The sequence below is a fragment of the Heliconius melpomene genome, chromosome 13 (assembly GCF_056956725.1).
Source record: "Heliconius melpomene rosina isolate 202511_hmr_F chromosome 13, ASM5695672v1, whole genome shotgun sequence".
Classification (NCBI taxonomy): Eukaryota; Metazoa; Arthropoda; class Insecta; order Lepidoptera; family Nymphalidae; genus Heliconius; species Heliconius melpomene.
In genome coordinates, this window is record NC_140401.1 from 3960738 (window position 1) to 3987481 (window position 26744).

The 26744-nt window shown below is 29.4% G+C and overlaps 6 protein-coding genes across 7 annotated transcripts; 3 read left to right on the plus strand and 3 right to left on the minus strand.

Annotated features, from left to right (window-relative positions):
- The first annotated feature begins 215 nt into the window (after nt 1-215).
- LOC146532555 (uncharacterized) lies at nt 216-7781 on the plus strand. 2 transcript variants are annotated; one of them, XM_085195501.1, is made up of 4 exons: nt 216-347; nt 862-1992; nt 6248-6347; nt 7030-7781. In XM_085195501.1, the coding sequence occupies exons 1-4, from the start codon at nt 339-341 to the stop codon at nt 7140-7142; spliced, it is 1353 nt and encodes a 450-aa protein (XP_085051627.1). In that variant the 5' UTR covers nt 216-338; the 3' UTR covers nt 7143-7781. The 2 variants fall into 2 exon arrangements, with proteins under 2 accessions (XP_085051627.1, XP_085051628.1); XM_085195502.1 differs by lacking the exon at nt 216-347 and having other exon boundaries at nt 853-1992.
- Pex2 (peroxisomal biogenesis factor 2) lies at nt 7772-9806 on the minus strand. Its single transcript, XM_085195530.1, has 5 exons — nt 9630-9806; nt 9477-9554; nt 8968-9393; nt 8374-8595; nt 7772-8112 (listed from the first exon to the last, which is right to left on the minus strand). The coding sequence occupies exons 1-5, from the start codon at nt 9660-9662 to the stop codon at nt 8029-8031; spliced, it is 843 nt and encodes a 280-aa protein (XP_085051656.1). The 5' UTR covers nt 9663-9806; the 3' UTR covers nt 7772-8028.
- A 755-nt stretch (nt 9807-10561) lies between these two features.
- On the plus strand, nt 10562-11930 carry Eaf6 (chromatin modification-related protein EAF6/MEAF6). The gene is made up of 4 exons (XM_085195533.1): nt 10562-10887; nt 10969-11172; nt 11273-11309; nt 11389-11930. Exons 1-4 carry the CDS (start codon nt 10747-10749, stop codon nt 11823-11825), a joined length of 819 nt encoding a protein of 272 aa, XP_085051659.1. The 5' UTR covers nt 10562-10746; the 3' UTR covers nt 11826-11930.
- On the minus strand, nt 11927-13754 carry LOC146532558 (osteopetrosis-associated transmembrane protein 1). Its single transcript, XM_085195529.1, has 5 exons — nt 13429-13754; nt 13058-13359; nt 12749-12975; nt 12328-12499; nt 11927-12111 (listed from the first exon to the last, which is right to left on the minus strand). Exons 1-5 carry the CDS (start codon nt 13515-13517, stop codon nt 12059-12061), a joined length of 843 nt encoding a protein of 280 aa, XP_085051655.1. The 5' UTR covers nt 13518-13754; the 3' UTR covers nt 11927-12058.
- A 391-nt stretch (nt 13755-14145) lies between these two features.
- On the plus strand, nt 14146-15888 carry gdl (gonadal protein gdl). Its single transcript, XM_085195550.1, has 4 exons — nt 14146-14421; nt 14505-14665; nt 14756-14889; nt 15348-15888. Exons 1-4 carry the CDS (start codon nt 14330-14332, stop codon nt 15480-15482), a joined length of 522 nt encoding a protein of 173 aa, XP_085051676.1. The 5' UTR covers nt 14146-14329; the 3' UTR covers nt 15483-15888.
- On the minus strand, nt 15669-26685 carry LOC146532560 (1-acyl-sn-glycerol-3-phosphate acyltransferase gamma-like). Its single transcript, XM_085195511.1, has 8 exons — nt 26486-26685; nt 25871-26075; nt 25463-25635; nt 22873-23034; nt 19817-20017; nt 18883-19020; nt 18172-18391; nt 15669-17559 (listed from the first exon to the last, which is right to left on the minus strand). Exons 2-8 carry the CDS (start codon nt 26049-26051, stop codon nt 17483-17485), a joined length of 1152 nt encoding a protein of 383 aa, XP_085051637.1. The 5' UTR covers nt 26052-26075; nt 26486-26685; the 3' UTR covers nt 15669-17482.
- Nucleotides 26686-26744: the final 59 nt, after the last annotated feature.

Here is a 26744-nt window from a genome sequence, read left to right on the forward strand (position 1 = left end):
ATAATAATTGACGATTTACTATTTTTTTTACATTATATATATGTTTTAAATTATAATATCAAATAAATATATATCCTTGCATACTAAATAAGATGCAATTTAGAACTAATACTTTGAAGTCATACCCTAAGCCGCGCCCACAGCACTGCCAGCGAATGTGAAAAAGTGTGACCCGTTCTTACACATATGTGTATACTATATAAGACTTTGCGGGTCCGCTTTGCTCTCATTTCAAATTACGCTTTGCGGAACACAATTAGTTCTCAAATTGTATTTACACGTGAAATGCTTAGTGCTTGATAGCGAAAGTGACGAATAATATTAAAATAAAACGCATCATGAAATCGGTAAGTGTTCATATGAATATTAAGATAATTATTACATTTAAAAGTGTACAAAAAAATTATATTTAAATACTTTTTATGACAGTTAATGTATTTAGCGCGTTGAAGTCTTTTGTATGTACGAAATATTTGAATCTTACTTATTGAGTTTTTTGAGTTTTTTTTGAAAATTATTACAATGCTTAATCATTTATAAAGATAATTACAGTCAAATATCGTAGTGTCTTAAGAATAAACGCATAAACTAGTATAAAATCTCAACAATAGAAAAAAAATATCTAAGAACGTTTTTAAAGTCAACTTCACATTTTTTAATACTATTAAAATTGGTATAATTTGATAAGATGAGTGCAAAATTAAAAAATATAAAGTGCAAATATAAAGTTTATAAATAAAGGTATGACATATACCTACATAAGCTTACAAATACAAATATACATACATAATACAGGGTTTTTTCAATAATAATTTAATCTATTCACAAATATCTTATTTTTTTTATTTGTTTATGTTTCAGATATTAGTCATAGCTACTGCATTCCTTTCTAATGCACTAGCTTATCACGATCCTGACCTCAACTACCACCTGAGTAAATTAAATAATGCACAAGATTGTGGCCATTCAGGATATTCTTACCCTGCCCCGAAACTTCAACTGTCTTTAGCGAGTGTTAAAGCAACAGCAGCGCCGGGATTATTAGAATCTCTTTCTTTAAGTTCATCAAGTGGGCAAAAGAGTTCAAGTGGATACTCGCAGTCTGTATATTTCAAATCAGCGGCACCCCAATTTGCCTATCAAGCACAGCCAGCAATTTCTTATCAGGCTCCTATCGCTATTCAGGCTGCTGCAGCTTTAAATGCAGAATATTCAGCGCAAAAGGAAGAACATGGTTATGCTACATCTGCAGGATTATCAGCGGCCACTAGGACAGTTATTCCACAAGCAACTTATGCTCAAGCACCAATAATAGCAAAAATAACTGCTGCCCCATTGCAGGCTAAGTTTTCTTTAGCTCCAGCAAAAACATATGTTTCCCAAAATTTAATATCACAACAATCTGCTTATTCCAGTGGTTCTGCAGCTAAAGCTTCTCTTCACTCTTTCACACAATCAGTAGGACCAGTTGTCTCCCAAGTGTATGCTGCTCCTTCTGCTGGATATTCAACTTCACCAGCATTGAAGGCGCAATCAGCTCAATACGCTGCCCCTTCTTATTCATTTGTTAACCAATATAATCAAGCTTCATTAGCTAATGTTGCATCATCATACAAACTTCCATCAGTCTCCCAATACGCAAGCTCTTCCGTTTCTCATATATCTGGTCCAGCAGTTCAATATAGAGCGCCAGTTATAGCAAAATACGCCGCTCCCATATCTCACTACTCTGCTCCTGCTATTCAATATGCAGCTCCAGCAGTGGTCCAACATAGTGTGCCTGTTGCAGCTCATTACTCTGCCCCAGCTGTTCAGTACTCAGGATCAGTGTCACAACAATCTCAACAATCATCAAACTTAAGGCACTATTCAGCGCCAGTAATAAGCCAACAAGTGTCACATGAACCAGTGGCTGTAGCTTCAGCATCTTCCAGTTACTCCTCATCAGCTCATGGTGCCAAGAACATTCACGCTGAATTTGTGGAAAACTACGTGAGTACACTTCTAAACTAATTTATAATATATATAAAATATTATTTATTTATATATTATCTTATTTATTACATTTCGAACTTAAATTTTTCCTGATCGTCAAACACAGCATGGTAAACAACTATGATGGTGGCTTCTTAAGTTATTACATTATATAAATATATTTTATTTTACCTATAAATACATTTTATTATATAAAAAATATTAAGAAATGCTTAGATAGTTTACAACATCATGTCTACTTTAAAGTAGTTTTAAATATGAAACACCTTGTGTGATCTTGATTTAATAAATCTCGATACCATGTCATATTACACCCTACGGGGTATTTCTGTACGTGTTGCGTAATCTCTCGCAATTGAAAACGAAATTTCAAATGACCAGTGACCAGAAAGTTCAAACAGGTTCTAACACATCAAAATCTTGAATGGTTCCAATTAAAAATGTATCGTAAATATAAATTTAGTAATCAATACAGTCTTTAGAAGTGGTATATATATTCCTATTCTAAGTACAAATAAGCTACTGCAATATTATGCCACGAATTGTGAAGAAAATGTTTTATAGATTCCACGAAACAAGAACACCCACAATAATATATAGTCTCAGCTCTCAGCTCAGCTTTGTTCCCAACAAAAGTTGTATAAATTATGCAAGAAATTCAATACGACTATTCAACAGTTATTAATTACAGATTCTGTTCCTATATTTAAAATAATTAAATGTTTTATTTTAAAATATTTGCAAATAATGTAAATAATGAGACTGTAGCCCAAGCGGGTGGTAAACGCGATGGTTGTGGTTTCGATTCCCACTGGAAAAATGTAATATTTTCAATTCCTCGCTCTGGTAACGAGACAATGCCTTTAGAATACGGAAAAGTAAGGAACGGAAGTGTTTTAGTGGGATCGGAATATCTTAAAATTAGGTTCATAAATTCCCTCTGCCTACCCTGCTATGTGCGAAAAAAATATAACTAATAATCAATCTCAATCAACTCACAGATATAACAATTCCTTTTAAAATACATTAGTTTATAACCTTCAAAAGTAAGATAATACTGTATCGCACTAATTTATTTCGATTGTTACCTATTGAACTATATCACACTTACGTAATTATATGACATTTAACATAATGCTAATGCATTTAAATGTCACAATTGCTTCGATGAAAATAATAATCGATAAATTTGTCGAATAAAAATTGTATATTATTTGATATTTTTTAACAATAAGTATATACTCCTTATCAGAAATGAGTCAGCTCATTTTTTTAACAAAAGGTTTTGAGACTGCATTCTTCATTCAATCAATATTTTCTATGATATTCATTGGGTAGGGGTCTTCAAAAACAGAGAATATGTATTTCTTAGGCATATATCACCTACACGTTCCGAATGCGGGTAGGTCCACACCTTTTTTATGAAATCAACTGCAAAAATAAGTTTGTTATGATTTTTTATATGACTTTTGTCTTTATTTGTATAGTAGTTTCTCACTTCGTGTCAAATTTCATAACTGTAGGTCAGTACCCTATATACTCGTATCTTTTAATTGTGTTGACTTTGAAGCTTCATTTATTCTGTGCTCTAATTGACCATTGACCATATTAAATGATATTAATTTCAGCTTGATCTTCACGCGATCTCGAGATAAATGATCTTAACAGACCAACAGATAGATAACAAAATGATCCAATAAGAATTTCGTTTTTACCTAAGGTATGGAACCCTAATGACGGCGATAAAATAATCTGACATATTTATCCTAGGATTTACCTAATTATTATGCTTACTTTAATAATACTTAATCTCTAATATTTTATTCGAACCTGAACCTTAATATAATTAGTAATATCTTCTACACAATTCACAAAAATTTTTCCGAGTAGGTAAAGAGGTCGAATGGGACTGTCAAATCAGTTGATATTAGTATGCGTTAATCTTTATTGTTAATAATGTGTGTGTTAATATTTATTATATTATCATTTAATTAATTTACTGTTAAGTACCACTAACAGATCTATACTATTTCTAAAGGCGGGGAATGTAGTACACGGAATAACTCCGAATCTTTAAGTTCTTGCTGTCTACACCGTACATACCGTACCATAAATCCGAATAATGCGTCAAGGCTATAATATCAGCGCTATTTTTACGACATTGCATTGCTTTTTCATTGGCGGAACTCAACACCGCGCTTTGTCTTTTACCAAAGCGACGAAATGAAAATATTATTATAGTTTATTCCGCCCGAATCGGAATTGAACCCACAACCCTTATTTACTGTTAAACAATATAAATTTAATATTATAATTTAAATAGCAAAGAGTATTAAAAATAAAAAAAATATAATTATAATTTCTTTCACTGTCTTATAGAGTGTAGCGTTATGCAATATTTTCGACGTTCAAATTCTTATTTCAAAGAGACGTTGTAACGAAATGTCATAAACTGGTAGCACGATTTTAATTTATGCGTATCAAATGATATAATGGTAGCGACTTCTTATATATATTAAGACCTCAAATAAAGCTGATGAGAGTTGTAGATGTAGTTTATATTATGTCAATCATTTGATTACCTAAGCTTAAATATACAGGGTGGAAGAGGCAGCGCTTCTTTTACTGAAACTGCATATAGGGTAAAATATTTCAAACCCAGAATTAAAAAAATAATCAAGGTACCTCAATGGTGTGGACGTAGGATTTTTTTTACATTTCACGATTTTTATCCATACCTGTATTTCGTGTGACGCACACATACGTGTGCGACGTTTCCGATTTGACAGGTAAGTGTGTGCGTGCCTATGTTATACTTTACAAATGGCGTTTTATTTTAAAACGATAATTTTATTATTTATTTTGTTTGAAAAAATAACTTTTTCATTTTTGGGAATTATTTTTTTTCCGAATTATATTAGGCTTCTATAGAGTAGTTAAAACTGTGGTTTCATTTAAAGTGGTGCTGACAATTCCACCCTGTATATCTAACAATTAAAAATAATTTGATATGAAACATTCAATAGTTCTCGCTCTGGTAACGAGGCAAGCCGGCGTTAAACTCAACGGCGGAACGGCGGAACTCCGCCACTCAACATGCAACGCCTCCAGCCAACGAAAGTGGCTTAATGGAAACGAAATGTCTTAACATTAAGTTCCAAGGTTCCCTATGCCTACCCTACTAAGTGCGTAATACAGCATGAAGCTAAAAAAATGTACCTACTTATATATGAACAGCTTTATAAATAAACTAGTGGACCCGAACGCGGCTACGCCCGCTTGAACTATACGAATATTTATTAAATATATTTATGAAATTATTTTTAGTTTTCAAAAGAGCAAGCTCATTTTGGGTGACGTTTTCTAACAACAAATTTTGCAAATCGTTGCTTAGCAATAAATTGCTTGTCAAATTAATAAGTATTTTAATATATTTCTATATATCGATAATATGACAAATATGAGAAAAAAAAGTATCCTATGTTCATTCGGGATGAAACCCTCGAGTATCTCTATATAAATAATTCGAATTTATAATATAGGTATGGATAAAATAAATCAATGACGAAATTTCTGAAAGGCTGTGTTTTACAAATAGAACAAATTTTAAGTTAAACATTCTCATAGAATGTGGAAATTCGCGCATTCTAAATGATTTCAATATAATTATAAGTAGATACAGTTTACAGGAACTAATTCACAGCATTCACTTTCACTAGCACTAAACTGATGGGTAGCATGATACAAACCACAAATTGTTATACTAATTTCTTAGCAGGAAGAGGAAAAATATGAGCCTATTTACACTTTAACACGTTAATTACAGTTATATATTTGCTTTTTATCATGATTAATTAATAATTATTTAATTAATATATAATGCTATCAGCATATAATATATATGAATAAATTATGCTATCAGCTTCACGTTGTTTCCCGCACAGGCAGAGGGAACGTAATGTTAAGACACTCTCTTACCCATTTGCCGGCGAATTCTAGAGGCATTGCGCGCAATAGTGGCGGAACTCAACGGCGCGCTTTGCCTCGACACCAGAGCGAAGAAAATATAAATTTAAAAACTTAAATAAATATTTCATTTCTTGAGGATCGAACCCACAACCCATAACTGAGGGTGTTAGGGTACTCTCTATTGCTTACAAGTAAAAAAAATACTGAAGCAGAAGAGTTTTTTATTTATTAAAGTCAAACACTGTATTTTTATGACTTTTCTTAATATTTTTTCATATTTTAGGACGCCCATCCTCGTTACGCTTACGAATACCACGTGAACGATCCCCATACCGGAGACATCAAGCAACAAAAAGAAGAACGCGACGGCGATGTCGTAAGAGGTAAATAACTATATCACAATTGAAATAATTATGGAAATCGAGGCGAAGTATAACAACGACTAAATGTAAACTCAGCAATAATGATTCAATTCCCATTGGGAGGAAAGGTTATATTTACATAATTTACATTTCCTCAATTTGGTAAGAAAGACTCTTGAAGACTCTTGTTTTCACTGTGTTACACAGTAGGTACAGCCAAGCGGAATGAAAGCGTAGAGCTGAATCGATGTCGTTTTATTGAAATACGGGTCACCTAACTAAATATCGTTTCCCAGTTAATCGATGTTCCCTACTAGGTATCAAAAGAGAAAAATCGCAAATGTTTTTATCACTCTTTTAAACTACTACGAAGTGTAGTTTTAATATTTATTTTACAAAATTTCAAAAAAAATATTTATGCGTTTTTTGAACGTGTCTGTAATGTCAAACTACCCTTGTTAGTAGTTCAAAACAGCAAAAAATTGCTTGCAATTTTTCTCTTTGAATACTTTACCTACGAAAATAATTTCAATAAATCATTGCTAACTTATTAAAGGAATGTTAAGTGCCATGGCATCTGTCTAAATACCGATTACTTGCAATATCACACTAATTAAACAGCACTCAGCCTTTCGCTATCGATAGCATTAGACGTAATGGCTGTACAATATATAAATGTATTACAATTTATTAATTAATCCAGGTCAGTACTCCTTGGTGGAACCGGACGGCTCGGTGCGGACTGTGGACTACGTAGCGGATTGGGAGACCGGTTTCCACGCAAATGTTCACAATAGCAAAGATAACCAACATTAACACTTTACATTTGCAACGTTCCAATTACCATTATATATGAAATATTAATTTATCCTGCAGAGGCATATTGTAATTTTTTGTGAACTAATTATTTAACCGTCACTTAATTGAATTTATAATTAACATATAATGTTGTGTATATTTGTATATTTAAACAAAATATTTATTATTGCTCCACATGAAGTACAAATTAAATGGACGCGATAGCCGTGTAATTATTTGTTTTAGAAGATGTATTTTAATTCCAATGGTTTTTTTAATAAGTGGAAAGGCGATTGAAATTAATTTTCTTTGGCTACCTACAAAAATACGAAAAATGGTAAAAACTTTCTATTTGTAAACTACCCACATTCATGCACTACATCATAAATTACATATATGTATAATCTATCATAGTCGAAATTCAAAATTATACCATGTTTTCCCTTTGTGCCATAGGAAGTAGTAAATGTTAATAAAATAAATATAACATTTCTGTAGATACATAGTATTTAGTAGTAAATATTTACTGTAAATTGTTTAGTATTAGGTATCATATATTTTTTTTAGAGTACAATGTCACAAACCAATCATTATAAATTTAAAAAAATCATTATGTAAATATAATTAGATTAGAATAAAACAGCATATTTTAATAAATGTTTTATTTAATATCACAATGTACCCTGATAATATTACACCTAATTCCTATGTAATAAATATTTTAACTCTTTTAACTTATAATTAGAAACATTTTAAAGTAAACATAATGGAATTGGAACCAGCTTCTCTTGAAAACTGCCCAGAGGTCTTCAAATCCTTCTATGTTATTTTTTTATAAATTTCTAAATATTTTCTTTTATTAATAAGTGAATAACACTTAAAAATTAAGTGCTTAAAAGGTTTTCTATGCCATAACAAATTTTGTTATATCTTTTCCATTAAAATAGCACTTGGGGCAGACAAAATCTGGATCTGCTGCTTTATTAGCCTGCAAAAAAATCCTAGACTTAAGTTTTTTATAAATAAAATAAATAATATATTAACTATTGAGATATAAAATTTATAGAAATTTATTCTTTTGAGACTTTATTAATAATAATTGTGACCTTAACTACTGCAAACTGAAATTTGTCAATTTTTTTTGGTTGTACTTCCTGTTGATCGACATTCATGAAATACTATAATACATACATGTTTAGAAACCTTTAGTGTATGAGTCTAAATGAAGAATATAATATCATATACTCACAGTTAAACAATAATAGCAAAATATATGAGAGCATCCCATGACATGTGGTAACACAGGCTTTTCTGAACAACAAGCACACACTGTATGCAATGTCATTAATGCTGGTGTAGTCATAACAGATGGTCCTATATGATTCCTCCACCACATATATTTTAAAACTTTTGACATTCTTTGCCTCAATCCAAACATATTTACTAAAGACAGCACTGTTCCAATTAATTCCTGAAATTGTGTTTTTAATTACATATTAAGAAAATATTATATTCAGTATAATTAACTTACAGTAAATACAAACTATATGAAAATAATCAGAAACTGACATTTTTTGACTGACTTTTTTTTTTTGCTTCAAATCTTATATTGCATATAGCATGGAAGACAAGAACCTATTGTCAAGATAATCTGTTCTGTCAGTTCTGAACACTATTAAAGTGTTCAGCCTGATTCAAAGTTGGGTGATACTTAACCCCACATCGTTTCAGAGAAATAAAAATTATCCACATTTATAATCAGATATTGTCTCACTGTCACACCATGGATAGGTCGGTTTTTAAATTTTATTATAAGAAAACAATAATTCCTATAGTTACTTACTATTAGATTATGCCATAAAAGTTCTCGAGTCCAAGAAAAATCTGTTAAATCTTCTCTAGTCAATTTATCTGCTGTCAATTCTAGACCTAATATAAAGTCAATAAGTGCTGGATGTTTTCCGCTTTGAATAAATCTCAAAAAGTTTAACATATCACCAACCAATTGAAATGTCTCCATTTTTGTGAGCAAATTTTGTACTTTAACATTTGATGTAAAACTGAATAAAGCTCTGTCCTTTATATATTTTAAGAATATCACGTAAATAAAGTACCAATATTTCTTAGCACATGTAAAGTTTTCTGTCTTATATTTTAAAGAAAGCATATGTTGCCCAAAAGTACCATTTTTATCATAAATAGAATTTTTGAATAGCCATGTTCTAATAAGTAAATCAATTTCGGGCAGGATCTTTTGTAAAATTCCTGGCTGAAACAATATATAGTTATTAATTCAACCACTAATACATTATACTTAAAACATAAAAACTAAAATTTCGTAAAGAATTTTACCTCAAAATATTTAGTTGATTGAAATATATATTGTTTCAATAATTCCTCCAATTCTCTATCCAACTGCTGAGAATCAAGCTTAAAAAAATAAGAGAAAATTACTAAAATGGTAATGGTCCGGTATGAAACTTTTTAACTGTATCTGTAAGTCACCTGAGTTACACGAGGGATATAGGTAATTGACATATTTAAAAAATATATTTTTGTGTTAAATAATTGTATTAATTAAATATTTGATAATTTCTGTAAGAAATCTTAATTGATAACAAAACAAATGCACGATTTATTATTTTATTCCTTACAAGTTACGTCAATGTCAAACCATTCAAATGTCATCAGTTTAATAACAAAACCAAAATACCGTACCGTAGGGTAATCAGTCTATAAGGTTTTAAATTTCAATTTGTGTGTTTACTCAGTATGCTTGGGAAGTCCAGTATATTATTTGGTATTAAAAAATAATCTAGCGTGTGTTAGCATTTAGCCTAGCAAAAATTACCAAATTAAAACTCGTGACATAAAATATTAATCAAATTAATTTAGTTACAATATTTGATAGTCTGTATAAAATGAAATTTAAAGGTATCCATATATTTTTATGGTAGTCAATAATAAGAAATATTGGATTTATTTACTAATATTTTAGGTAATATAATTTGGTGATCATTTATCAGTAAACTTTTCAAATTTTATTAATAGTAAAATAAGTACATTTTTGAGCGGCGTTTAAATATAAGCCATATATAAAAGAAGAAGTTTCCACTAATTGATGTATAGACGCACGAACAGCCGTAACCGCTATGGGTAGAAACGTGAAATTTGGACTAATGTTTCATTTCACGGCTTCAGTGAGGGAAGGATTTTGAAAATTTTTTACCCTGGGGAAATAGGGGTTTAAAGTTTCTAAAGGAAAATCAAATTCAGACTTAAAATATTTCATTGAACACGTGTTTCATGATGTATTAGAATTCACCCGCTTTTCCGCTAATGTGTAATATTTAAATATACAGTTTTGTATGCTGACAATTTTAACTTATCCATGACCCATGGACCATGAGTCGTGACGTCATACTAGTGACAATTGTAATCGACATAAACGTCATTCTGAATCTGACATTATTATAGTACAAATGAAATGTGAGAATTGTAACTTATTTTAGTTTTTAATACAAATTAATGAGTGTTCTTTTGTGCAAAGTTACTTAATATTTTATTATAATAGCTTGTTAATTATAGTAATTTAAGTAAAGAGCATAAGAAAAGCAGCGAAATGGTTGTTTCACCGCAAAGCCCTGCTAGTGAAACCCAAAGCGTGCAAGTAAAAAAAATCAATATGGCGTCCAAACAAACTTCGGTCGCTGATACAAGAGCCGAACTTGCCGAATTAGTTAAAAGAAAAGCGGAGGTTGCTGTGAGTGCCGATTTTTTTTTTTATTAAATTCCAATATTTTTTCATATAATATACATTTTTTACCTAAAAATTTAATTTTAGGAAACCTTGGCTAACTTAGAACGCCAAATATATGCATTTGAAGGGTCATATTTAGAAGACACACAACTTTATGGTAATATTATTAGAGGCTGGGATAGATACCTTACAACTAACAAAAGTACTAATTCAAAAGCAGACAAACGCAACAGAAAATTTAAAGAAGCTGAAAGATTGTTCTCCAAGTCTTCTATAACTTCTATGGCAGTAAGTACCATCTTTTTACAGTTAAAATTAACAAGTTATTAAATTTACCATATATTAATTACAAAATTTTATAAGATAAATAATTATTTATTTGTTTCAGGCTGTCAGTGGATTAGTAGACCCTGCTGATGCTAAAAGTAAGTATCAGGGACAAGTATGCTACGTTAGAAATGGACTATTTGGCTATACACTCTTGCTAATTTTCTTCATTTTTAGATGAACGAAATAGTGAAACTGAATCACAGACAAATGAAGATTCATCTGATACTCAAATAAGTAGTGGTATGATTGGAACTTTGAACCATACAACTATACATGGTTCTACAGAAAGTATTGCATCAAAGCCTTCTGGCAAACAACATACTAATGGTAGTATTGAAAAAACTATAACTAGTGCATTAACAAAGCAAAGTGCAACACAGAAGATTGCCTCATCATCCAATGCACTTCAGAAAGCATTTGGAAGTGATAGTAAAATGCTAACAGCTGTTGGCTTAGACAGTAGACCTGGTACACCTAAAGAGAAGGATAGTGGAATTGGGTTACTAAACAAAGGTGATTCTACACCAAATTCATTAAAACATAAACTTTCAAACAGTAGCAATAATAGTAACATTAAAAAAAATACCAATAAAAAGGCAAGACACAGATAACTGTAAAAAATATACAAGTTACTTACTATCCAAAAAGCCTTTATTGTGCCTGAGGATACTTTAATGTTATCAATGAATGGGTCAATAAATAACTTTATTAGTTTATTCTTATACTTTTTTATTTTTAAGCATGACTAGCCACATTTTTTTTGTGATCATTAAACAATTGGCACAGAAATGTTAGTATTTTTTATACCACAAAATATAATTTGTTTTGAAAACACTAATATATATTATTCACTCCTGTGATCATATGATCGAAGTAATGATTGTTTAAATCTTGACTCTGAAAAATAAATTTTTGGATTAGTGATTGAAATCAGACACCATATTTTTTAATTCAATGTTTTAATATTTTTTCATCTTCACACTAGCCTGCACATAGCAGAGTAGGCAGAGGGATCTTAACCTGGGAACCTAGTGTTAAGACACTCCATTCCCATTAAGTAATACTGTATATCCACTTGCTTTTTAATATAATACATATAACAGTAATACTTACGTTTCAAAACATTTGGTAAATCTCTTATGGGACCACAGTATCGTACACTTATATAGTACAACAATGGTAAAAAGGATATAATCCCAGCACAACATAAAAATACTACCTCAGGAGTTCTCCTAAGATTACAGCAGTTTAGTGTTTTACTCCATATTGAACGAGTAGCATTCATCTATAGACAATAAGAAAAATTATTTATTACCTTTATTTTAAAAAATAACTGCAAATTTATATATCCCTCATGGTAAATACAGAGCATGGAGTGCTTGTGAACTTTTTCTTTCAACCTGTTCTGTTTATATGCAGCGATCAGATCTCAATCAAACCAAATTGATATCACTGATGACTGACTACATACATTCTACAATATAGTATCCCTTCCAGTTACTAGTGTAAGTAATTAATAAAATAATATACTCACAGAGTCTACTATATCTATACATACACTATCAACACCAATTGAATCTGAACTCAATGACTTATAAAACTCATCTAACTGAAGATATGATTGCATACATCTATTACAGACATCATTATTCTGTGGCAACATGTTATCAATTATACACTTCATTGTGTCATTATATATTTTATGAAAATTAACTGTATCATTCTTAAGTGTGGGAATGCCATGGTTCCATTCAAAACATCCTGAAAATTTTAAAGTCACTTAAAGTATATAACATTTTATAACAATACAACAAATTTCTACTGTGTTTAGTATATGCATTACCATTACATTGCCCTTTATCCCACACAGCCTGTATATTATCATGAAAATCTTGAACAGCATTTAATCTGTCATGTGAAATAAATATGGATTTACATGATGTACCATTAACTGTTGTATTTAATAATTCCTGATATTTGTCACGAAACATAACATATTTATCCACACATCTTTCACACACTGTTATTGGTCTAGCATTCAATATTGAACAAAGTGTGAAATTAGATGCATTTTGCGCAAATGCGTCTAATATTTCAAGACATTGCTCTGGGTAAGGAAACAAATATCCGCCTCCATTGTATTGTCTGCAACAATATATATCAATAACTGACAAATAGGTAAGTTGAGTCATTTTGAAATTCTTTAATACTTACAAAAGTACGGTAGATCGAAGTTGATTTTGCAAATCTGCATTCAAAACAATAATAGGACACAGAACAATAAAAATACACTTTTTATACATGATAGCAACTTTCAGAATTACATTTGTTTCTCACAGCAATACTTTTACCTTCTACCACGGTAAATACAGCTTAGTTATCTTTTTTTTTAAATAATCGCAATATTTTTAGAATTAAATAGCGAGATATGAATAAATGTAACAACTTAAGAAATAGGTCAAACAAATGTGTATAATAAATATTTTATATCAATAGCTAAATACATAAATGAAGTTAAATGACATAAATGTTTTGACTTTTGTTATTACCAAGTGTCAATGTCAGGTTATCTAAAAACGCAGTGTTACCGTACTATTAATATTAAGCATTTATTACAAAAAGTATTACCGTATTGATACACTGGACAATGAATAAAGTTATTGCTGAAAAAGTAAAACATGTAAAGCTGAACTAAATTAGAGTAGTAAACAACAAATATAAATATTTATTCAATATAATAAAATCAATTAACATTTAAATATAATCTGTCGAACAAAAAAGCATACCTTACGATACCGTAAGGTACCGTTTTATTTATTGAAGTATATTATATTCTTCAATAAATAATTCGTTATATTAATTATTGAAGTATAGATATTCGTTTTTTAATGGATAGAATCTGTCCTGATAGACTCACTACATGTCAAAATGACAGTTGTCAATTTACTATTGATATTTACCATCAGTTGATATAATGTTCCTTGTTATTTACTTATATATAGTGCAAAAATTGTTTCTGTTTATCTAGCATCGTTTATTTGTTTTATTATTACCAGTTTATTATAGAGCGATAAATCATATTTTTAGATAACATGTACGGTAGAGTCATTTAGCAATGGATGTAGTTGAACAAACGCCTGAAGCTTTACAAAGAAAACTTTATTTTTTATTAGAACAGTTACAGGATATGGCACGAGAACTACCACCGTATGTATATGCGGTATTTAACATTTTTTTTATTTGATAAGTAAAAAATGTTATTTTATTAACATTATAAATAAATTTTTCAGAAAATATCAAATGAGAGTGCCCATTGAATTACTGTCAGGATTAGCGAATTGTCTTCTAAATGATACTGTGTTTGAAATAGTTAAAGGACTAATGGAAATTCAACATTTTACCGAAAAACACTTATTTCAGCAAAGATTACAGATTATTAACAAACATACTTGTGAGTCAGCCTTTTGTATAATTTATTATGATTCATATTTGGAATAACTTTTAACTAAAATTAATAAATAAATAATTAATTCCATTACAGTAGAAATACAAGAAATGATAAACACTACACCAATTCAAGAACAACAAGAAGCAAAAAGAAATGTGCTGCTCCGTAGACACAAGGAAGAACTTAAACAAACTGATATGAAACTGGTTATACAATTAGATCAAAAGGTATAATGTTTATTTTAGTTATAAAAATCATAAATGACTAGGACAGTTGAGCACAAACTTTAATGTGTAATTTGTATGAATTGTAGGTAAACAGAAGGATTTTTAAATATACCTGTACATAATTATTTTTTAATACATAAATAAATGCATGTTATTTAAATGACTTTGATTTTAAACTAATTAAATATATTTCATCAAAACTATTACATCTACAAAATCTATTTTTATGCATACCATACCATGTACCTAACACCTCTTGGACTTTATTTATTTTATAAAAACTTTATTGCACAAAGAAAATACAATTAAATTTGTAATTTAGATACAGTGCATAGGCGGCCTTATCACTATAAGTGATTTCTTACAGGCAACCTTTGACTTTGACTTTGTATTCTAAAAATGTCTTATAATATTTAATATTTTATCAATATTAAAATTTTTATTTACTTGTATTGCAGGTGAGTGATCAGCAAGACACACTTGAAAAAGCAGGAGTACCTGGATTTTTTGTTACTAATAAACCTATTGAAATCAAAGTACAAATGTATCTTCTTGATTTTATATTAAGGTTGAGTAAAATGGACATACCATAAATGTCGTAAATTTATGTCATATATTATAAAAATACTATGAGGATTCTACAATTAGATCTTAAATTATTTTATGAAACAGTAAAATAATAAAAAAATAGTCAAATATATTTTTAATTTTAATAATTATTAACATGACTTTTATTATTACCATTTTATGGCGATAAGGTTTAAAATTAAACTACTAACTGATTGAAAAGGGTTTAATAAAAATGTTTATACATAACAATTATAAACAAGGTACTTGTACATAGTATCTATCAACAAACATACAAATTACGCTACATTCTTTAATACAAACTTGTATCAGGCTAAGGAAACATTCAGTGTGATTCAAGAAAGGCCAATTAATAAGACAAATATAATGTAAATATTTTACATGTATTAAATAAATGGAAGTTTAAATCTATTGGTGATGTTATTGAGGCTGATTGAATATACTACTAAATGGTACAGTGTAAACTCTATAAATATGATGACACCAAAGGGTCTGCAAATTTAATAGTGATATAGATAGTTAAATGGGGTAAAGAAAATAATATATATTATTATCATTATTAACAATAAACCAGTGGCATAGTATGTTTGTTGAATCAAGTAACCTTATTTAGAGTTTACACTGTACTATGAAATAAACAAACAATTTTCAAATAAAACACAAAAGTAACGATCATGTTTAATAATCACGCACAGAAAAAAAATGCACACAAATTTATTATTCCTTAGTGTGTTTCCAGACAAGTCATTGTTAGTTGTAATTGTATCAATACTTTATACAAAAATGGTGAAAATAACATGAAAGTATAAAATATAGTGTATACAAACGTCATACATTATATCCATATCAATGTACATATTCAATACCGTCACCTCTATTTGATACCTAATCTATATTAATTATAAAAATAAGTCTGTATTGTTTTTAAAAAAAATACTTTAAAAAAATACTGGACTCATCATAGAAGACAAAAATGATCAGACCAGTTTTTTTTTTCAGTTGTACGAATTATATTATTTAAAGATATACATTTTGCGCGAATCACTGCATTAAATGCAGATAGCAATATTGTACATAAATCAATATATAAATGAGAGTTAATATATTTATGGTACACACTGTACTCATCACATGCTCAATAATAAATCCATATAAAAAAAATGTTTTAGAAATATTAGAAAAAATTCAATGGACGTGATTTCATAAAATAGTGTTAAATTATTTTAAGTGATGTAAATAGTGAAAAACATGGACCAAAAATAATAAAGATCTTCTAAGTTATTAATTTTCTAATTATTTAGTAAAATAAAACATAAGTTTATCAATTAAGACTAATTGCTCACTTATTATTAAGCTTGTGATGTATAGTAACAGACATTTTTTGGTGTTATTGAGTAACACATAATAACAAAATAAATACAAGTAAGAAAGTTAAGTAGAGTAAAATATATGAAACAATGTTTGCAAATTAAGGTATCGATTTACAAACAATAATAATACGATGAACACAATAAATACATTATAACAACAAAATCAACATTAAACATTTCTTTTACAAGCAAACCACACATTATTTAACCTAATAATGGTTTTTAATACCGTATCATTTTTTAATAAAAAAAGTTTTGCTAACGAAAGAACATTTATATTTTTTATCTATAATTCCGTCTTTGTGCATTTATATATTTTTTTAAACGAGAATGGTTTTTTATTTCAAATTGTACAAATCTATACATAATCTTCTTTGTGCATTTATATATTTTTTTAAAAAGTTTTTTTCTAAATGAAAAAAAAATAATAAAATAAAAAATTGACCTCTAAAGTAAGTTATATTTGGGCAAAGAATTTAAATTGTGTTATAGATATTCAGTTTTAATTTATTTTAAAACATATATCAACAAGGGAGACAAAAACCTTTGTAATAATATACTGCGTCGAATTTATTTTAGTTTAAAGTGTAATTTATATATTTTTTTTATAAATATGGAATAAAGAAAGTTTCATATTACTTCTTTTCTGTTCCATATGAAGAACCTTGACTGATCTTTGACATTCCTATGGATTTTTGAAGGAGAATGTAGACTGAAAAACAAAAATGATCATTTATAATTAACTATCATTTATAATTAAAATAAATAGAAAAATCTTTAAAACACTGTGAACGATAACTGCCTTAGACATTACTCAAATAGTAAAAATGACATATTCCTCTCAGTAAGAATCGTGATTTTTAAATTACATATTTTGTTAATTACATATGCTACTGACAATAAATATTATTTAATATTATTATTCATTTTATAGTTTACCTAGAGAATAAATATGACTACAATTCCCAGGGATTGTATGGATAACCTGCTGTATCTTGGTCTATGTTCAATTTTTAAATGTAGATGGATTATTTAAGTCATATTAAGTTTATAAGTTTCCATTTTAACCTAACTTGTAATTAAAAACCACTAAATCTATAGCTGCGATGGCATTAGCACATAAGTACCAATAAAAAACTGTATGAAATGCAAGCAAGAATACAATACGCAACACGTTTTTGTCTGCCCGCTCATCCCCCATTTCTCTCTTTTGTCTTTTACATATAACGCATGCGCCTTTGATATTATACAAAATACCGGATTGTACAGATTGCCGATCACATATTATATAATATATAAACTTCATAAATATTAAAATACTTACACGCAGCCAATATAGCTCCCCCGATAGAAAAATAAAGCAATTTTCCACTGAACAAGAGCCCCAAAAGGTAATACAACATGGGTGTCAGAGTGACCACCGCCCAGCCCAGTGTATTGAGTAGGCTGTAAATACGATTAGGCCTTTGGAACGGTGAAACTCTCTCTACACCTGACTCTTGGAAGAAATCGCCTGTATTCATGAATGACTCTTGCATATTGTCCTGTAATTTTTTTTGTGGTTTTAAATAGGTGTTTTATGTTTAGTTCTTATTATGAAAAATGATTACGTATAATAATATAAGGTCGTACGTACGTAGACCGTACTATATATAATGCCATAATTACTATTATTATGACTAGCAGACCGTACTATATATATGCCATAATTGCTATTATTTATATAATAATTACGTAACTGAAGCCGACGAGGCGAAGCGGCACTGAGTTTGACCTCTTATATAACTATACAGCAGGCAAAGGTAACCTACTCATGCACCACACAATTTTTGAGATAATGCGTGTTGAGTGGCGGAACTCAACGCCGCGCTTTGTCTGGTTACCAGAGCGAAGAAATGATAACATTAAATATTTCATTTGCTCGAGTGGGGATCGAAACCACAACTATCGCGCGTTTACAGTACGTACATAACGAAAAAACTACTCTATAATTATAAGTATATTTATAAAAACAAAAAAACATATATCTGTATACCTTTACAACAAATAAATCGTGCAGCCATTTAGCTGCTTTCGCCTCGTCTTCTGGAACATTTTCTACGGGAATTCTTTCAATGTACAAATGTGCGTGTACCGGTTTACCATACAACATGCTTGTTAACGTGGGTGGAACCTGAAAAAAATCACATATGTGAACGTCGATTATATGAACGATCGCATATCTAAGCTACTAGTTATACCCTATATATACATAAATATTTTTTACATTGTTAGTGTTATTTCTGCATTGTTGTACCTGAGGAAAACTCGCCCTTGAAACAATCATGACAGTCACGTAACAATTAAATAAAGATTATTTTAATAACTTACAATACTTATAGATATAATTTATTAATGGCATTTATCGAATCCATCACCTTCGATTTACAATTTACCTTGATATATTACATCATAATAAGATACAATACAAAAACTGTACTGTAGACTTGGCTATATCAGTTACTTCTTACATATTATGTAAGTACCTATAACACAGTTATCTGATAACGTTGATTGAATCATTTAATAATAAAAGACGTACGAACCCTTGGGCACTCAATTTTAAGAGTTTTTGAAGCATAAGTAAATAATTTATTTTTATAAAATGCACGATGTAAATAAATTTAAATGTGGCACAATAAAATAGATAAAGAAACTAGAGCCCGTCGTGGTGCAGTGGCACGAGAGGGTGACTGAAAACGCGATGGTTGTGGGTTCGATTCCTAGTCGGGGAATGGGTTATTATATATTAATATTTTAATTTCTTCACTGGTGACAAGGCCTTGAAAATTTTAACACTACGTGCGCTCTGCCTACCCTGCTAAAATATACAAAAATATAAAGAACAGAAGAGAACACAAATGTACAAAAAGATGATAAAGCTTAACAAAAAATATAAAACAAATAAATATAAAAGACAGCTAAGTTACCTTACTATCGCTCTCAAAGGCCAATTGTATGTTATAAATGGCTGGTATTTTCCCCCTGAAATACTGAAGGCTGGTTGTAAATCCTCTAGTGCGAGGCGTCAAGTGATGTTTGAGTAAAGGAAGATTCTTCTCTTTGGCGAAATTAAGTGATGCTTCATGTTTTTTCTTTGTGAAACGAGTCCCTTCGGGTGTCATTAGTAGCTGTAAGTTATAAGAAAACACTTATATATTTTATTAACGAATAAAAAATATAAATAAGTAACATCTCTATGAACCTCCCTTTAATTCCCAGGTATTATATTTTTTATAGCAGACATTAAAAAAGACCTAAACCTAAAGTAAATAAAAAAATGTTATAAACTAAAATAAATTACGATATAGGCAATTAATATCATTGCTTTTTGTAGACATTTTGATGTTTTGTATTAGGTTATATTTGATACTCATTAACTGTATTGAGAAAGTAAGCAGCTTAAATATATTTTTTTTAAAACATAATCATGTGATAAAGATTATACCTACCTACATATAATAATTCAATGACAAATATAAACGTTAATCATAAACGTAAATCTGTTATGATCGTTTTAATACGCATACAGTTTTTTCACATATTAGCTATTGAAAACCTGCAATAAAATTAATTGAAATCTAAAAAGTAATTATAAAACACATTACAGTTTATGATCGTTAAGTAGCAGAGTGGCAATTACATAAAAACAAATATAAAAAGTTTCTGGACACATTTTTTTAGTAAAATTTCTGGGCGGGCACAAGCCCATTCTGGTGTGGGCATAGTCCATCTCAGACCCCCTCCCCCCTTCTATTCCTACGCCCACGATCCGTATTTTACTGCACTTCTCAAGTAAACGATAAATGTAATGTACAAAGTACAAAATGGCAGGCAAAGTTATCTACTTTCTCTTTCGACTTAGTTCAAGTTGCATTTTGATAACAAATATTAATTACTGCATATCATACGAAACAATATATTGTTTCAGATTATATGTTAGACTGATTGCTATTCAAGGCTAAGTGCATATAAATAGATACTGCACATAGAAATAAATTCCATAGATTATAAAATGAAGTGAACATAGTATCTAAATAGACATATAAATAAAATTGAAGGGTTTGTCTGTAATTTCTAAATAAACGTGTTTTTTTTTATTTACACGATACTAAAACATTAATATTTTTTTATCTATCTGTCTTTCTGTTTGTCCAGGCTCTCGAGAGAATCACAGAACATCTGAAAGGTGTTTTTTTCTTTCATTGTAAGATAAAAGTTGTTGTGGAGTAACATATAGTCTACATTTTATATTGGAATTCCTGCCAGATTGGGATTTACGCGTTTACCGAGTACCTACCGCCCAGAAAAATATATTATAAACCCAGAAGGATAATTAAATCAAAACAAAAACCTCGGACATGCCGCTAGTCTTAAGTCTTAACATAAAAAAGAAACTTAAAAAAATTTCAAAATATGCTACTTTCTAAACAGACGATATTAATTTTCATATACGTACTAACTACTTCATACGGAAAGTAAGTAACCGTAAAAATTGAGAGAGTATGTAACGCGTATATGCATTGCGGTGAAACGGTTGTTATATTGACGCTCTTGATCCAATTTTTTCTTTTCAAAATATCTACATACATTTACAGAAATATTTAAAATAATATTTTGTTGTAAAATTAAATTCAAATCAGCTTCACGCTGTATCCCGCACACAGCAGGTTAGACAGAGGGAACCTAGTGTTAAGACATTCCGTTACCCACTTTCCATCGAATTCTGGAGGCATTGCGTGTTGCGTGGCGGAACTCAACGCTGCGTTTGCCTCGACACCGTAGCGAAGAAATGAAAATATTAATTTAAATAAAATATTTCATTTCCTCGAGTGAAGATGGGGCCCACAACCAGTAGCGTTTGCAGTCACACTTTGTACTCCTGCGTCACGGCTGACCTCTAACATGTTAATTAAGTATATAAATATAATAATCACATGCGTGATTTTTATGATAAACTTATTTTTTTATCAATTAGCATGTTAAAAATCACATATGTACACAGAATTAGATATCTGACAATTGAATTATATACAAGGTATCTAAAGTTTATTTAACTTTAGACATGTTGTACATACAGGTTGTATCTGTCTTGCCCTAGAATATTAAGAATATTTTAAAAACACTTGACTTATTTTTTCATATATTAATTCATTAAATACTACTACTACTTTTTTCGTTGCCTAAATAGGTATTGTTCTTATTTTTTCTTATCGATAAAATAATTGATTACGTAGTGACTTCGAATCTTAAATGTGTATTTATTTACAATTCAAAAGTATTTTTTTTGTTAATGTAATGGATTGAATCTCTTTTAATTAGTAGTCAACAATATTTTTTTCTGGTATTGCTATTACAAAATCAGTTATTCGAACATTGCACATGTCTTTTATAATTTAAATTTGACAGTATTGTTTATAGATACAAACACACCCATTACGTACAGGGAAGTTAAGCAATCGAGTAGTTTACACGCTATAAATAATTTATTAGAAGAATAATATGCGAGTCAAGGTCGTCAACGTGCTAGGTGTGATAACATATTACTATCAGGAAGTAAACACGTATACTTTTTAAATCTTTAACGCATATAAGTTGTTTGGTTTTCGTGATTTTTACTTAGATGTATTACTTATATATGTTTACAATAAATGTGTTGAATTAAAAAAATATATGCAACATACAACTCCTTTGTTGGTGCTAAGGCCCGTATTTATAAATCATTCTCAAGAGCGATATGGGCCTAAGTGCCTGACAATGACACAACCAAATCTAATCATCGTAGAAAAGTAAAAGGAAGTCCCTTGGGAACTGTAGGACAACACTCAGAAAGGATTCTCTGAATGCGATGAAAATGAAATTGCCTTCAAATCTATATAATATATCTACTGTACATAATAATTAGAAACATTTGACTTTAATATTTTTAATCTATTTTGGTCACCGTTGATTTTTTAATATAAAAAAAGAAAACAAAATATCTTACCCACACAGGATCCGGATAATCACAAATTTCTGATATCTGCCTTTTGATTATTTCCTTATCTTTATCAAATGATCTTTCTAAAAATACAAATTCTGAAAATTTCCACATCCAACCTATAGGTGGTAAATATTGTATAGATTTCTTCGCGTAGGCTTTGCAATTCTAAAAAAAAGGCACAACATGAAACCATGAATGAATTTAGATACATTTTAAAGTGGCACAAGTGTGACTGTAAACGCGACGGTTGTAGGTTCGATTCCCACTGTGTTTATTCATAGAGTAGGGAATGATGGACTTAATATTTTCATTTCCCCGCTCTAGTAACAAGGGATAGTGCGGGTTTAAATTCCGCCACTCAACACGCACAGCCTCAAGAAGCCTTGAGCGGAAAGTGGAGAATGGGGTGTCTTAACACTAGGTTCCCTCTGCCTACCCTGCGGGATACAACTTGAAGCTAAAAAAAAATTTGTATGTGTCTATTTAGCAAAGACAGATACTATGACTAAACCACTTACATACTTATTATAATAAATACGGTGACTTCTTTGTTGTCTACGTATTATAAACGGTGTATATTTACATAAAATAAAAAACGTAAATTTACGAAACACTGCAAAAAAAAGTTAGCTTCACGCACATAGCAGAGTAGGCAGAGGGAATCTGAGTATCTAGAGTTAGGACACTCCGTCGCCATTGAAATACTTCCGTTCCATTTTCCGCATTATTCTGGATCCATTGCGTGTAAATATTCATGAGATAACTAGTCATATAGCATTGTGAATCACATAACGCGTCAGAGCGTAAGGACAAATGGATCATATAATTTTTCAATTGCATCTATAGCACGAACATATCTGTTCAAAGCTAAAATCCAAGACCCTCGCCGCAGAAAATATCTCTACGACGAGAATATTTTTATATTACTTTAATAGAAATAAATATGCAAACGACTCCACAAAATAACAGAAACGTCCGTTTTAACGATTACAAAGTAGGTTAACATGAAACGAATATGCACTGGAGAATATTTATAATTTTTCATATAAATTATGCAAATGTTCTGTAACAGTATATTTAGTATTTACGATTGCCCAGTAAAGTGAAAAAAATAATACTTATTCGCACTAATCTAGTACGTAGGAAATTTTGAAATGCACTCGAATTTCTCTATAAGTTTATGTGATATATTTTTCTATATTTTGTTTTTTTTTAGTTTCACGCTGTATCCCGCTTATATCAGATGGTAAGCAGAGGGAGCCTAGTGTTTTTGCGTGTACAGTGGCGGAACTCCACGCCGCAATTTGACACCAAGGCGAAGAAATGAAAATATTAAATAAATAATTTCCAATACTATGGATAGTGTGAAAACAGAGTGGGAATCGAACCTACAACCATGGTTATGGTTATTTTATGGTTTTACTAATGAAACATTTATTTAAGTTCGTTAATAATTTGTTATCTACCTTTTATAAAATGTTTATTTATAGTTAAATATAATTAAACTCCTAATTAAGAGACTCGTTATATTGCACATAACATATGTATAGTGTAGATAAGGTGTAATTACAATAACAATTACAATATTACAGATCATTAATTCTCAGAGAAATTAAATCTATTTAAAAGTATGTTAAATGAAAATATTATGATAACAAAATTATATTTTATTCAGATATCTCTATAATAAATAAGATGAGATCACATTCAGGAATTCCAAAAGAAAAGTGAATGTTACTTTCAATAAAGGGCAAAACACTTTTGAAAGGAATAAAATATAAATAATTCCTTATACTTCTTTTCTTATGTGTTTGGTACTAAGAACCATTTTAATAATCAACTTTTATTAAAAATTGTTAAATTAGTTAAATATACAAATTGTATTATTTGTTTAGATAATAACATTTTGTTTAGATAATTATCATGTCTATAATCTCTTTTGTGGTAATCATAAGACAGTTATTGTTATCTATGATTCTATAAAATATCTCTAAAAAAAACTATAATTTTATCTTATCAAAATGTATGCCAATAATAATCACAATTAAAATATATCATTTATTTATCAAAGATTTCCGCACAGGCCAGTAACAAAGCTATCTGATGGACAGTAATGAAAATTATATACTTATGAAAAGATAATAGAAGTAGTAAGGAGTATGTTTTAACTTCAAATCTTACTTTCCTCTTATTCTACTAACCTAATTACTTAATATAAAAAAAATGTGAATGTGAAAGTGGAAAGTATATTTAAAATATCTTTATAAAAAATTAAAGTCTTAAGTAATACAAAATGATAAAAGTTTTATATTACTTTGTAAATAAATCAATTTAATTTTAATATATAAATTATAGTTGCGACTTTTTGTGTTATGAGAAGTTAATTTTGTAATAGTACAAATGTTTACTTCATGTGGACAATGATAGGCTAAGAAAAAATATGGTTTGGTACTGTTTTATTGTAGAAACAAATATTTTACTATATATTTGAACATGAAAATAATTCATTCCTTTAGGTGGGGATTAAACCCACTACTGTCTACAATCAGACATTGTATTTAATGTAAATAGAAATATCATATAAAATACTTACCCCTAAAACTTGTATGCCATCACAGAAATGCCAACCCATTAACCAGTCTATTTCATAACTATGATTCATAATTAGATAGCCATGTTCCTTTCCATAATACTTATCATATTCATCTTTTTTTATATATATTGACAACTTTGTCCCTGACCACCATTCAGACATAAAAACTAATTCTGAAAAAAAAAGGTAAGTTTAAGTATTTTTTCTAATATTTTATAAATTATAGACATTAAAAAAATCAAGAATTAAAAAGCAACTTCACATAAGTGTGAAGTGTGTGTGTTGGGTATAAGACCCAAATCACATTGAAACCAAAGCTATTCTGTTTTACAATCAGAGAGGTGCAATGTGCACCACAACAACCTCACAAGCAAAGTTAATTTAAGCATATTTAAAGAATATACTTACGACAATAAAATGAGTATGATAGGTAATAGTTTATTTTTCTATATAACACTTTATTGAAAGGCTTAAGGCTAAAAAATAAAATTGCCTGGATAAGACTTAATATCAAGCCAGAAGTAAAATATGATATAGCAAAACATAAGTGAACTATAGTTGACTGCTTCAAAATGTTTAAGTAGAGCATCTTGCATGGGTATTTTCATAAAATCTGAAACAAATTAATTTAATAATTATTATATCCATAAAAGAAGCGAAAGTTAAATACGAAATAATTTTATTGATATTGTAAATTTAAGATTAAAATCATAATTGACTGGATAAGGAATTATCAATAATATTATTGTTAGCTAATTTAAATGTCAATAAGAATAAATTGTTAAATTATTAAAATTGTTTTATAATGAGAGAAGCAATTATATTCATTTTATTCATGTCGCCGAAGTACGCGTGGTGGTAAGAACGAGGAATCCAGCTAAATTGATTGTTTATTTACACTGTTTTATTTTTAAATTCAATAAACTGTAATATTAAATGAATACGATAGAGCATCTTTATCACTTTACGCGTATTTACAGACAAATTTTCTATTAAAAGGTTATCAATACACTTTGTACTTACAATAAGTAATTTAAAAAAATATTATTATTTCAAATCTTAAGCATATTTCACTGTTATATTTGCTTCCTAGTACTAAACAGATACTTCATCAACAATCAGGAATTTATTTTATAAAGGACAGGAATCGCCGAATAGAAGGTACTTAAAATATTAAATACGGTCCCTGACACCCGCACAGAGTAATAAGTAGATTCTAGGTACATCATAGAATCACAAAGAGTTACTACTGTGGCAAAGAAAATCGATTCCAAATTAAAAA